This window comes from Procambarus clarkii, chromosome 23, assembly GCF_040958095.1.
Source record: "Procambarus clarkii isolate CNS0578487 chromosome 23, FALCON_Pclarkii_2.0, whole genome shotgun sequence".
NCBI lineage: Eukaryota > Metazoa > Arthropoda > Malacostraca > Decapoda > Cambaridae > Procambarus > Procambarus clarkii.
The window spans coordinates 33,630,017-33,644,854 of record NC_091172.1 but is presented as its reverse complement, the minus strand read 5'-3'; the positions used below and the strand labels follow the sequence as shown (position 1 = coordinate 33,644,854).

The following is a 14,838-nucleotide window of genomic DNA, read 5'->3' as shown; positions in this document are numbered from 1 at the left end:
AAAAATTGAAGCTAAAAACAAACTTAAATATTCCTAAAACTAGTATAGCATACTTATGTACTTTATTAGGCCTCAAATATCGTGTATTAGGCCTAGGAAGGTTATGTTAGGTTAGTTTAGTTTCTCAAAGCAACACAAGTAAAAAATAGCTTTCCGGTTTGTCCAACTCAATAGTGCCAATTTCTACTTTCTTATTTCGTTGTTCGTCGGTATATATACTATATGGTCCTCATCGTTACTATAAGTACTACCAAAAGAGGAGGACGAGCTGTGATATATCTCGCCATTGTGATTTTTTTGACGTGGAAACAAGATATTTGACAAAAAGACATTTTCGGCGCATTTGTTTTAAAGATGGCGGCTGAAGCTCACGTCTTCTGAGGGGGAAAAACTCAGCGTAGAACCATAGAACAAAATAAAGGTTTTAAAACACTTTCCAACTCTCTGGGAATTTTGTTAGAATTGAAATGCTAAATGAATGGGCTATGTGGATAAAATGGGCACCCGGTTTCTTCTGGGCATCATCCACCTTTTTTTTATCACAGATTAAGAAAGTAATTATAAACAGAGCAATGCAAAATATGTACGGTGACCACAACACAGCAGTTGCAACATTAGGATCTGCAGGTTGGTACAAGAATTCAACCAACTACGAACCACATATTTTGATGAAAGGGAGCAATAGAACAACAGAAGTACATTTACATCGCATCAGGCTTGGATACCCATGTGCATGGGAAATAGGCTTACAGGTTCCGGAATCCAGAAGATGAAAGGAAATGTCAGCACTGTGGAGAAATGCCCGACAAACCACTGGAACATTATCTAACACAGTGCACAGTTACAACCCCAATAACATTTCAACTTAGATTCAACAGAGCAGAAGTTGTTAAACACATGGGGCAAAATCTTACTGAAGCGACCATACGAGTCATAAATACTTATACTCTGCCCAAGTAAAACAGAAACAAGCAACACTTAGTGGGAGTGGGCCAGCCAGAGACTTAAGGCCCGCGCAGGAATATCCCTGCAAAAAAAAAAAAAAAAATTTTTCCCCCTATTCACCCCCCCCCCCTCTTTCCATCCATCCCGCTCTTCCGCCCTTCACCTTATCTCTGCCTATTTCTCCTTGGTCCCCACCCTTTATCCCTTCCCTACTCCTCCCCTTTAATTCTCCCCTTGTCCCCTGCTTCCTTCCTCACCTCAGAAAATTTATATTTATGAAGCACTAAAGCAAGTATATCGGTCTCTCAGAAAATATATTATTGCAATCACTACCAACTGTCGGGAAAACATACCAAATATTTCACACTTGACCCTGAAAATGGCATGAGGGGTCTCTATAAATGCTAATATTTCTTAAAGCGCTTAACGTAGGCCAACCTCGACCAGCCTATGTCCGTTTCGTGCCCCAGACCATTTACCCTGCAATGTTGGGTGAGGTTATCCGCCAGCATTTGGACTCCAACCTTCAACAGACAAACAGACGTTCCCTCTTATAGATATAGATAAATTGAGTCAGAACCATGTTTCCTCACAGCACTTACAACAATGAAAAATTATATACAATTTGAGCTACTTCATGGTTGGTTCTGAAGCAAAATATTCAAAGAAAGTACAATGAATAATATAATAGAAACCAAGAGAGGCTACAGTGACGGTATTATGCGGTCAAAAGAAAACAGTGAAGTGGCCTTTTGAGATGGTCAAGAGTGACCTTCGCAGCTCCGGGAAAGAACCATCTGCTCCATAGGAGGACCAATGCACTCTGGGAGGACCTGTCGGAAATTTCCGACCCAAAAACTAACCCCCTAGTACGATAAAATAAATTTATTTTATCGTACCTAGGAAATTTAATTTCCTAGATAATTTCGTAATTTATTGTATCTAGGAAATCAGATTTACTAACCAGTAGCGTAGTCCAACCAAATTCTCACTAACATTTATACCGCTGTTATATCAGCCGCCCAGTTCCTATGAGAATTAACTATTTATATAAACCAAATTAAACCCAGTCTAACCTTGTTTGATTTACTAGGTAATATAGATTGGAAATTGATTTAATTCAATTTAATAAATTATATCTCTGTTTATCAGTAAAGTTTTCCACAGCTGCAATCAGCTGATTCAAGCTAGATACAAGTCACGAGCTGAATTTCACCTACGTACTTATATATGTATTTTTATCTAACGCCACTTAGGTTCAATGATATACACAGCAGAAAACCGTCTATTGATACCTGGAGTGCATTAATATGACGTAAAATAAAGTCGGTAATGTTCTATTCAAATAGGAAACCAGAATGAAGTATACCGCCCCTGAAAGGTTTTTCAACCATTTTCAGAGACTAGGCCATGTCCATAATCTGGCCAGAGGAAGAGTGGGTGAAAATCTTACAGAGACGGCTTAGAGGTAAAGCCCAAGATATTTGTATAAACATGCCTGACTGCGATTGTTTTAATTATAGTAAAGTCAGGGAACGGATTTTGAGGGCATATGAAATTATATCTGAAGCTCTCCGCCAATTTATACCAATTGTTTCGTGTTCTGTCTTGTGTTGATACTTTTAATACCCTATGTTATTTGTTAACATATGTTAACATGTTATAACATGTCTTTGTTATGCCCATTCATCCACTTGTAAACCTCTTATCATGTCACCCCCCTAACTCTTCACATTTCCAGTGAATGCAATTTAAGCTTTGTTAATTTTTCTTCATATGACAGGTTTCTAATTTATGGGATTAACTATGTCATCCTACGCTGGACACGTTCAAGTGAATTCATATCCATTCTATAGTACGGCGACCAAAACTGAACTGCATAATCTAAATGGGGCCTAACCAGAGCAAGATATAGCTGAAGAACCACACCAGGTGTCTTGTTACTAACGCTTCGATTAATAAATCCCAGTGTCCTATTTGCCTTATTACAAACATTCTTGCATTCATCTTTTGGTTTTAATTCTTACTAATCATAACTCCCAGATCCCTTTCGCAATCCGACTTCACAATCTCAACACCATTTAGCTCGTATTTAGTAACTCTTATCATCATTACCTAGCCTCAAAACCTTACATTTGTCAGCATTAAATTGCATCTGCCAATCTTTTGACCATTTCAAAACCCTATTTAGATTGTCTTGAAGTGATAGTGAGTCTTTTTCCGTGTTTATTTCCCTACCGATTTTTGTATCATCGGAAAATTTGCAAATGTTGCTACTCAAACCTGAATCTAAATCATTTATATATATTATGAATAACAGAGGTCCCACGACAGAGCCTTGAGGCACTCCACTTACAACATTTTTCCACTCTGACTTAACCCCCATTTATACTAACTGTTTCCTTTGGTATAACCATGCTCTAATCCGATTAAATATAGCACCCCCAATACCACGAGCATCTATCTTTTTAATCAGTCTTTCATGTGGCACTGTATCAAAAGCTTGGCTAAAGTCAAGGTACACAACATCGCAAACCTTACCACTATCAACTGCCTCAACTATGCTGGAATAAAATGATGGCAAATTTGTTAAACATGAACGGCCATTTGTAAAACCATGTTGTGAATCATTTATTTATTTATGTTTTTCAAGATGAAGACAAATGGTATTTACAGTTATCGATTCAAGTAACTTTCTAACAATAGACGTTAGGCTAATTGACCGATAGTTTGCAGTAAGTGATCTATCTCCTTTCTTGAAAATTGGTACCACATTAGCAACCTTCTACGACTCTGGCACTCTGCCTGACTCTAATGATTTATTAAATATGGTAGACAGTGGCTCGGAAAGCTCCTCTTTGCATTCTTTAAGCACCCTGGCAAACACTTCATCCGGCCCTGGGGATTTGTTTGGTTTGAGTTTCACTATTTATTTAATTACATCCTCCCTGGTAACTGCTAAACTATTCAACCTGTCCTCGTCCCCACCCACATAGACTTGTTCGGCTGAAGGCATAGTGTTAAGTTCCTCTTTAGTAAATACAGAGATAAAATATTTATTAAAAATACTACTCATCTCCTCATCATTATCCGTTATCTGACCTGTCTCAGTTTTTAATGGACCTATCCTTTCCCTAATATTTGTTCGAAATAACTAAAAAAAAACTTTAGGATTTGTCTTTGCTTGTCCTGCTATGCGAATTCATAGTTTCTTTTTGCCCTCCTTATCTCTTTTTTTTTAACATTTCTAACCAGTTGTACGAATTCCTGTTCTAAACTGACTTCCCTATTCTTAATTCTTGTGTACCAAGCTCTCTACCTATAAGGTTCTTCAGATCCTTTGTTATCCATTTCGGGTCATTAGTATTCTATCTATTCAATTTGTATGTTATACTACGTTCCTGAGCTTTGCTTATAATATTTTTAAATAAATTATATTTTGACTCCACATCGAAATCCCCTTTACGTCACCTATCGCTGGGTTCATGTCTCGCTCCAAGACCGGCCCTCCCCCCCCATGCCCAAGACTTTCCAATCTATTTGACCCAAAAAATTTCTTTGGGTCAAAGAAACATGCGACGGTGAAGCCGACGATGTTATATATTGACGGTGAAGCCAACGATATCACATGGCGACGGTGAAGCCCACGATGTTATATATTGACGGCGAAGCCAACGATATCACATGGCGACGGTGAAACCAACGGTATCATATGTCGACAGTGAAGCCAACGATATCATTTGGCGACGGTGGAGCCAATGATATTATATGGCGACGGTGAAGCTAACTATGTCACGTGTGGCGACGGTGAAGCCAACGATGTCACGTGTGGGGATGGTGAAGCCAACGATGTCACGTGTGGGGATGGTGAAGCCAACGATGTCATGTGTGGGGATGGTGAAGCCAACGATGTCACGTGTGGGGATGGTGAAGCCAACGATGTCATGTGTGGGGATGGTGAAGCCAACGATGTCACGTGTGGGGATGGTGAAGCCAACGATGTCATGTGTGGGGATGGTGAAGCCAACGATGTCACGTGTGGCGACGGTGAAGCCAACGATGTCACGTGTGGGGATGGTGAAGCCAACGATGTCACGTGTAGGGATGGTGAAGCCAACGATGTCATGTGTGGGGATGGTGAAGCCAACGATGTCATGTGTGGGGGATGGTGAAGCCAACGATGTCACGTGTGGGGATGGTGAAGCCAACGATGTTACATGTGGAGGTGGGGGAAGCTAACGCTGCCATGTGTGGCGGCGATGATGCCAAAAATATACCATGCCGGTGGAGAAGTCAATATCACGAGAGGTACAAACCTGGTGCCAGCAATCACAGTTACCTAAATCATCTGGGAAGGCAACATGGTCACGCAAGCTCCGAACCCATGCACAATAAACTTTGAAATAGCCGGAAAAATATAACAGTTACAAATATTTAAAAAACAAGTTAAGATGTACAGTATTTTATTTGTTAGAGAATATATATTTTGTTGTGAAAAAAGGTGTCAATATATTACCTCGATCATATATAGGTTTTTTTTATCTCCTTCACCGGGTAAAATAAAGATAGTAATATTAAACAATAGAATAGTACTAATATTGATCATAGTAGTAATGTTAATAGACTTGTAGAAATAGTAGTAGCATAGTGGTAAGAGGAGGCTCTCGTAGCCGTAATAACTCTCAGCCCTCACTTCTAACTGCTATGTATGTCATGACAATGATGGTCCCCAGCGCTGTTTTCCACTCCCCACTACAGTCTACTGGAACACCGTGATCTCTTTCAGTGGGGATGTATGATGCTCCCGTACAAACTTTTATAACGCTGCGTTGAGACAGTATTGAGCTCAGTACTCTCACCAGCTGGGGACAATGGTCTCCTAGTACTGCAACACGTGATAAACAAGAAGCCTAACATTATACCTATTCCAAACAAAACACCAATAATGGAGACAGACCTGCTAGTAGGGATAAAGGTGCACCCGGCCAACATCACCAGAGTTGTCAGCCTGCAACAGTAAAGTAATGAACATCGTAGCCAGGTGTTGCATCACCAACATCAATGTCGTCCTCAACAAGAGCGTCAGCAGCGGTCCCAACAAGCTGCTTAACTACCAACTCTGCGGCACAGATCACCGGGTGATCAGACAAGGCAATCTAACAGGTATGTAGGCCCTACTCCTACATCAGTCGTGGAAGGTCCACACTCATTACAACTACTGGTGTGATATCAAGTGTAACCACCGCCACACAAAGGACACCAACTCTCAAATAAAAAAACAAAGATGGAGGTAATCAAATGAAAAGAAAATCTGACGTAAAGAAAATGTTACACCTGGGCTGGAGTAGATATAAAGAGCATCTTCCTGTTCACAACAGCAACACTTACAGACCGGATTGTCGGGAAATACAAAAGTTCACAAGTGGGCTATCTTCAAGTGGAAATAACAAACAAGAAAACAACTTGCATCAATAAGAGTTGGATCCAGAGTCTGGATCCCACCACTAGACCAGGAAGATGGGACTGTTGCAACCAGCAGGATGCAAGTCCCTGATACAGGTGTGAACTTCTACAGCTTGATCCAAGCATGATGTCAAAGTTGTCAGCAGTGCCTATTAAACATGCAATACACCACCTCTATAGATCGCTTACATAAGTCAGGCAGTTGGGCCGGATAAAGCCGGACAGAGACTATTGTGCGGACCTGATGGTCTTGCCTCTCACTCGGTTTTACCAACTGTGACGTAATCAGGGAATATGGTCCTTCCTATGGAAAAAGAACACATGCAGTTTTCTGTTTACAAAACAGAACTGTATGGTAGTCGATAGTAATTAATTACTATCTATTAATAGATAATTAACAGATAGTAATTAAAACCAGAGTCAATTCTTTTAATTACTGGTAAAATCCTTGAGATAATAATTTCACAACAAATAGTTTGTTTACAGTGATGGGTTACGGTGTTGTCGACAATATGGTTTCAGGAAAGATAGTTTTGCTGCTGGTCTTTTGTTAAACGTCTCCGCTAAGTGGCACGGGTCACTGGAATACCAGTATTCCCCAGTACTGGTATTGGGGAACATAAGCTTCATCTTACAGCTAATTAGGGCCTACCTTCAACCGCGGACTTTTAAGTGGTAGGCATCACAGTAGGAGATTCTGAAAGTTGTTAAGTGATGCCAGTGTACCAGAGAGAGAGAGAGAGAGGAGAGAGAGAGAGAGAGAGAGAGAGAGAGAGAGAGAGAGAGAGAGAGAGAGAGAGAGAGAGAGAGAGAGAGAGAGAGAGAGAGAGAGAGAGAGGAGAGAGAGAGAGAGAGAGAGAGAGAGAGAAAGAGAGAGGAACAGAGAAAGAGAGAGGGACAGAGAAAGAGAGAGGAACAGAAAGAGAGAGGGACAGAGAAAGAGAGAGAGAGCGAGATAGAGAGGAGAGAGCGAGATAGAGAGGAGAGCGAGATAGAGAAGAGAGAGCGAGATAGAGAGGAGAGAGCGAGATAGAGAGGAGAGCGAGATAGAGAGGAGAGCGAGATAGAGAAGAGAGAGCGAGATAGAGAGGACAGAGCGAGATAGAGAAGAGAGAGAGAGAGAGAGAGAGAGAGAGAGAGAGAGAGAGAGAGAGAGAGAGAGAGAGAGAGAGAGAGAGAGAGAGAGAGAGAGAGAGAGAGAGAGAATTAACCCGGCATCAGGTCATCTCAGACACAATCCACTCGCCGCCTCTACTGATGCAAATCTACACCAACGATACGCTTGATTTCAGTAACTACATAAAAATACTGTATTGTAGATATCGACTGTATTTATGTAAACAACTGTCTTATCTGCGGTTGAAATAAGTATCACTGTTTTTTTAGCTAGGCACTTCATAAAATTCCACGTTGTTTTCAGAACTATTTACCATGACAAAAACTCTGAAAATAATTAATGGTAATCACTGACGAGCATTGAAGAAAAGTGTAAATATTAAAAAATATACTATAAGTGCTAGGGGAGATGCGTACCTCCCCACCCGATGTTTCCTGAGGCACTACTACTGCTGTCTCAGTCTCGACCCCAGCCCGCCCGCTCACCTACACCAGTTACCACATTGCCAGTTTTATCTAATTTATGTTCGTCTCGGTAGAAGTTGCATCACTATATCCAAAACAAAGTTAAATACTCTAGCAAATATTTGAATTCTTGCTTATAACATTTACCATATACAATGCCTTTCTCTGGGACTAATTTCATTGTATTTAGGACCGTCTGGCAACTGAGATGCAGCACTGCTGGGGGTCTTGAAACCTGCAGTTGTTGACGCAGAATTTCGATATTTTACTCCTTAGTGAAATTTGGCACATAAATAACTATTCGCTCCCCCACACAACACAAGAGTGAGCCGGTGGCATTCCAGAAATCCCTGGAACACTGCCAGACAGCACCTACACCAATGGGTCAGGCTGTTTAATAGTTATTTTTTTCTGGGGAAGAAACTCATCCATTGAAGACAGGGACAAAATTGCACCGAGGCTGTCACTGGCAGTGACTGGGCCAGACCAAATTACTCTGCTCAATACCGTACATGCTTCAGTGCTCCAGTGCTTCCAGACCCTCATACTCCCATACTCCTGACATTGACCGGACCATGCTCAGAGCAGCTGGAACATCTGGCTTGAATTGCCTGGTGATCCCCACGCTTACTGCATTGACCGGACTAGGCTTCAAGCAGTAAGTGTGCACCATGCTCCTCACGTCTGGACTATGCTCCACACTGGTTCACACTCCACACTGATTCATACTCCACACCGGCCCATGCTCCACACGGGTTCATACTCCACACTGGACCATGCTCCACACTGGTTCACACTCGCGCACACTGCACCATGCTCCACATTGGTAAATATTCCACTGGACCATGCTCCAAACTAAATCATGCTCCACACTGGTTCACACTCCACACTGGGCCATGCTCCACATTGGTAAAAACTCCACTGCACCATGCTCCACACATGTTCTTATTCCACACTGGAACATGCTCCACACTGGACCATGCCCCACACTTGTTCGTGCTCCACACTAGACCATGCTCCACACGACCATGCTCCACATGCCCATGCTCCACACGACCATGCTCCACACGACCATGCTCCACACTGGTTCTACTCCACACAGAACCATGCTCCACACTGGTTCATACTCCACACTGGACCATGCTCCACTGGACCATGCTTCATACTGGATCATGCTCCACACTGGTTCATACTCTACACTGGGCCATGCTCCACACTGGACCATGCTCCACTGGACCACACTCCACACTGGTTCATGCTCCACACTGGTTCATACTCCACACTGGACCATGCTCCACCCTGGTTCATACTCCACACTGGACCATGCTCCACCCTGGTTCATACTCCACACTGGACCATACTCCACACTGGACCATGCTTCTCGTGGAGTCAGCAGATCGTAAAGAAAACTGATCACATTTTACAGTAGACTTGTGGGAACAAACAACTATGAGAGTATGAAGCTGGAGGATTCATGCAAGTCCGCGCTGTGTGCATGGTGTCGGGGCGCCTGACAGCTAGGCGGACAGCGCTTCGGATTTGAGTCCTGAGGTTCCGGGTTCGATCCCCGGTGGAGGCGGAGACAAATGGGCAAAATGTTTCTTTTACCCCTGATGCTCCTGTTACCTAGCAGTAAATAGGTACCTGGGAGTTAGACAGCTGCTACGGGCTGCTTCCTGGGGGTGGAGACCTGGTCGAAGACCGGGCCGCGGGGACACTAAACCCCGAAATCATCTCAAGATAACCTCAAGATGGTAGAGCATAGAAACAATAAGTCCACTGCGGGCTCACCATGGCCCGTCCTACGTCCAACTTTTTGTTCTTGGTAGCGAATCTGAAACGACAACGGTATAGAAAACGGTCGACCTGGTAGGAGTGGTCGGTCAAGGTGTCAAATCTGTATCCCGCTGATGTCCTGTCAATTTGTTTACATCCAGTGATGTTTCAGTACCACTGTGTATATGTTACTGATTTAAACTATAACAGAGACGTTACTTTTTGTTTGAAGGTAAACTTTGTTTGCTTTGGGTGTTGGGCTTAAGCCTTATCAACCCCTTAAGATTCTTTAAAGTAACTAGAACAATTTATTGACGATATATACACGTTCCTCTGTATATCTATATATATATATATATATATATATATATATATATATATATATATATATATATATATATATATATATATATATAAATACTGGACTAAAGTATTCTTATTCTTAGTAAGTAATTAACTGTAGTGACCTTAACAACCGTCGAGAGGTTGATAGGCCGTAAAGCCAACACTAAACCAATCAAAAGAGTGATATACCCCCTGACAGTTGTATATAGCACTCTGATTGGTTCTGTGGGGGATATATTGATATATACCCCGCTTCTCGGGGCATATACGCTAAGAGCTTGCCTTGGTTCTGTACTATTTTCAGTTGCAAAATATTCTTGTTGGTTAGTGAGTTAGCACTTATAGTTAGTGGCCTTAACAACCCTCCAGAGGTTGTTAAACATTATGTCCAACCCCAAACCATATTGACCACCCAGGACTATACCTCAGCCCTGGATAGATTAATCTAGATTAAACTCTGAGTGTATCAAGATGGAGACACAACACTTGAGTGTGAGGGGACACAAGAGTGTACCATGGGTGAGGGGAGCCAGTGTCACGAGTGCCTGAAGGAGTGCCAGTGTCACGAGTGCCAGAAGGAGTGCCAGTGTCGAGTGCCTGAAGGAGTGCCAGTGTCACGAGTGCCTGAAGGAGTGCCAGTGTCACGAGTGCCTGAAGGAGTGCCAGTGTCACGAGTGCCTGAAGGAGTGCCAGTGTCACGAGTGCCTGAAGGAGTGCCAGTGTCACGAGTGCCAGAAGGAGTGCCAGTGTCGAGTGCCTGAAGGAGTGCCAGTGTCACGAGTGCCTGAAGGAGTGCCAGTGTCACGAGTGCCTGAAGGAGTGCCAGTGTCACCAGTGCCTGAAGGAGTGCCAGTGTCACGAGTGCCTGAAGGAGTGCCAGTGTCACGAGTGCCTGAAGGAGTGCCAGTGTCACGAGTACCAGAAGGAGTGCCAGTGTCACGAGTGCCTGAAGGAGTGCCAGTGTCACGAGTGCCTGAAGGAGTGCCAGTGTCACGAGTGCCTGAAGGAGTGCCAGTGTCACGAGTGCCTGAAGGAGTGCCAGTGTCACGAGTGCCTGAAGGAGTGCCAGTGTCACCAGTGCCTGAAGGAGTGCCAGTGTCACCAGTGCCTGAAGGAGTGCCAGTGTCACAAGTGCCTGAAGGAGTGCCAGTGTCACCAGTGCCTGAAGGAGTGCCAGTGTCACCAGTGCCTGAAGGAGTGCCAGTGTCACGAGAGCCAGAGAGTGCCGTCCTTGTGCTGGCCTCTTCACCTACTCTGGGTCTCCCACGCGTCGCTGCGACACTCACGCGCATGCGCGTCCTCCACTATATAAGGTGAGGCTCGGTCGGAGGCTCCGTCATTCCTCTCCAGCGCTCCAGCGTGTCCGGGTCTACAGAGAGGGCTGCCAACCATACACAGTCTCGTCGCCACATATAAACTACAATATTTTTGGGTACGTTTCTGCTTTCGTTACATACTTATAATTAATACAGTATTTATTTTTTTGGCCTTCGTGCTAAATAATTATATTTATTTTTAATTTGTAATTTATTTCTATAATATTTACTGTGGTGACAAGAAATTTAAACCTCTGATTTGAAGAATACAATCTGTTTATTGTATTTTGTGTGTGTGTACTCATCTCTTTGTGCTTGTGGGGGTTGAGATTTCGCTTTTTGGTCCCGCCTCTCAACTGTCAATCAACTGGTGAACAGATTCCTGATTTACATATATTCCTGATTCTATTACATTTTCACTTAAAACACACACACACACACATACACTTATGAGTGTATGTTGCACACGCACACGCACACGTGCGTGCGCGTGTGCGTGTGTGTGCTCACCTAATTGTGCTTGCGGGGGGTTGAGCTCTGGCTCTTTGGTCCCGCCTCTCAACTGTCAATCAACAAGTGTCAGTGGTGATTAAGGTGCTTTTACAAGCTCAGGTTATATAGTTACATCACATACATACATTGTATAATTGATACATTACATGGTCAATCTTGGGTACAAGTCCAATATATCATAGTGTTCCAGTACTCATATAGTAATTACAGAGTTCAGCATACCTTAGCCCAGGAGGGCGAGTCAGTCAGTATGGGACATTCTACAATATAATGTTCAAGAGAGTGCATGTTTTCTCTTTCACAAAGTTGACACATTGTGTACTCGACATTTGGGTTTTGAGAAAGCTGCCAGATACGTCTATATCCCAGGCGTATTCTGGCCACTATAACATCACATTGCCGGGTTCTTGTTCTATTAGTCCCATATGTGAATGTCTCCTCACGATATCTATCATAATATTTAATGCTACAACTTTCAGGTCTTTGAGAATTTGTTAGGTCTGTGAGATCTTCATTAGATATTTGTTTAAGTATTCTCTTTGTCACTGCTAATGAAACACCCATATCAATTTCTACCACTGGTTTTCTACAGACTGTCTTAGCAAGCATATCAACAGTGTCATGCCTTGAGATGCCAACATGTGATGGTATCCTTAGGAATTTAATTTCAAATCTGTTTCTTTAGCAACTAAAACATTCATTCGAATATCACTGACTATTTTCTGGGTGTCACTACTATGTGCGTTCAATGCCAGGAGTGCACTCTGCGAGTCACAGTATATAAGTCCACTGCCTTTATCTTTTAAAAATTCATTGGCAAGGTATATGCCTGCAAGTTCGGTTTGAGTTGTACTTGCCCAGTCATTGACGCGCTTCATTGCTGTATGTACGAGAGAAGATTGTTCAAATATATTACATGCACATTCGGTACAACGTCCACCTTCTGCAGAGCCGTCGGTATAGCACTGATACACATCGTTACCCATACTCTGAGTACTTTCAGTGATGCGCTTCAGTGTTAATTGTTTTATTAATGTAGAGTGTAGACTATCTTTCTTGAGCGCATTTACAAAATCAACTGATACATCCCAGTTATCCCATGGAGTAATTGGTTGATTAATCATCAATTGAGTTGGGTACATATTTAATATTTTGATGGAGTTGGCTACCTTGTAGAACCAAAATGCATAATCAGATTTCGCTCTTCTTCTATAGACCTCAGGTGAGTGCAGCATATTAGAAAGTTTAGTTTGAAACTTCATGTGTTGCCGAGATCTACTCAAAGCCTTCACGCCGAAAACTGTGCTAATAGACAAAATTCTCTCACTAATAGTAGGTAATTTTAACTCTGCTCTCATATTAAGTACTCTCGTGGACTTTGGAGCCCCAAGGATGAGACGCATAGCTTCATTTTGCAAGGCTTCAAGAGATTTCAGCCCTTTGTCAGTATACAGTGTGAGATGTAGAGCATTGTAGTCAATCACAGAGCGTATAAATGATACATAAAACATTCTAGCAAGTCTCACGTTAAGTCCATGATTGACACCAACAAGGACCCGCAAGGTCTTTAATCTCTCCCACAGTCTCCTCTTGAGAGAAGAAAGGTACCCAGGGTCGTTAATGGGGACACCAAGGTACCCAGGGTCGTTAATGGGGACACCAAGGTACCCAGGGTCGTTAATGGGGACACCAAGGTACCCAGGGTCGTTAATGGGGACACCAAGGTACCCAGGGTCGTTAATGGGGACACCAAGGTACCCAGGGTCGTTAATGGGGACACCAAGGTATCTGTAAGACTCGCAGTTCTCAAGTGCTCGCCCATCTATATGGGCGGTGAAGGTGGTGGCAGTAGCAGTGTTACTTATGAAGGTGGTGGCAGTTGTAGTGTTACTTATGAAGGTGGTGGCAGTAGCAGTGTTACTTATGAAGGTGGTGGCAGTAGTAGTGTTACTTATGAAGGTGGTGGCAGTAGCAGTGTTACTTATGAAGGTGGTGGCAGTAGTAGTGTTACTTATGAAGGTGGTGGCAGTAGTAGTGTTACTTATGAAGGTGGTGGCATTAGTAGTGTTACTTATGAAGGTGGTGGCAGTAGTAGTGTTACTTATGAAGGTGGTGGCAGTAGCAGTGTTACTTATGAAGGTGGTGGCATTAGTAGTGTTACTTATGAAGGTGGTGGCAGTAGTAGTGTTACTTATGAAGGTGGTGGCAGTAGTAGTGTTACTTATGAAGGTGGTGGCAGTAGTAGTGTTACTTATGAAGGTGGTGGCAGTAGCAGTGTTACTTATGAATGGGGAGAATGTCAGCCCGAGGCTCGGGGTCCTCGAGCAGGACAGCTACAACAGTTAACTAGAACCTTCTCACAATTCACAATATGTTTTTATATTTTGCTGACGCATCCATTACGGTTATTAAGTGTACTCACCTAGCTGTGCTTGCGGGGGTTGAGCTCTGGCTCTTTGGTCCCGCCTCTCAACTGTCAATCAACTGGTGTACAGGTTCCTGAGCTTACTGGGCTCTATCATATCTACACTTGAAACTGTGTATGGAGTCAGCCTCCACCACATCACTTCCTAATGCATTACATTTGTCAACCACTCTAGACACTAAAAAAGTTCTTTCTAATATCTCTGTGGCTCATTTGGGCACTCAGATTCCACCTGTGTCTCCTAGTGCGTATGCCCCTTGTGTTAAATAGCCTGTCTTTATCTACCCTATCAATTCCCTTGAGAATCTTGAATGTGGTGATCATGTCCCCCTAACTCTTCTGTCTTCCAGTGAAGTGAGGTTTAATTCCCGTAGCCTCTCTTCGTAGCTCATACCTCTCCGTTCGGGTACTAGTCTGGTGGCAAAACTTTGAACCTTTTCCAGTTTGGTCTTATCCTTGACTAGATATGGATTC

The 14,838-nt window shown here is 43.0% G+C and overlaps 3 protein-coding genes across 4 annotated transcripts in view; all 3 read left to right on the top strand.

Annotated features, from left to right (window-relative positions):
- Window positions 1-4,703: 4,703 nt before the first annotated feature.
- On the top strand, window positions 4,704-5,117 carry LOC123763903 (uncharacterized). Its single transcript, XM_045751208.2, has one exon. It carries the CDS (start codon window positions 4,704-4,706, stop codon window positions 5,115-5,117), a length of 414 nt encoding a protein of 137 aa, XP_045607164.2.
- A 6,337-nt stretch (window positions 5,118-11,454) lies between these two features.
- The window catches only part of LOC123764162 (uncharacterized), a 43,732-nt gene continuing 40,348 nt past the window's right edge, over window positions 11,455-14,838 (top strand). For both annotated transcript variants that reach the window (XM_045751714.2, XM_045751713.2), the window contains exon 1: window positions 11,455-11,542. The gene's annotated coding sequence lies outside the window, so the exon portion shown is untranslated. The remainder of the gene's footprint in view (window positions 11,543-14,838) is intronic.
- On the top strand, window positions 13,766-14,365 carry LOC138367807 (loricrin-like). The gene has a single exon (XM_069329779.1). The coding sequence runs from the start codon at window positions 13,766-13,768 to the stop codon at window positions 14,363-14,365; it is 600 nt and encodes a 199-aa protein (XP_069185880.1).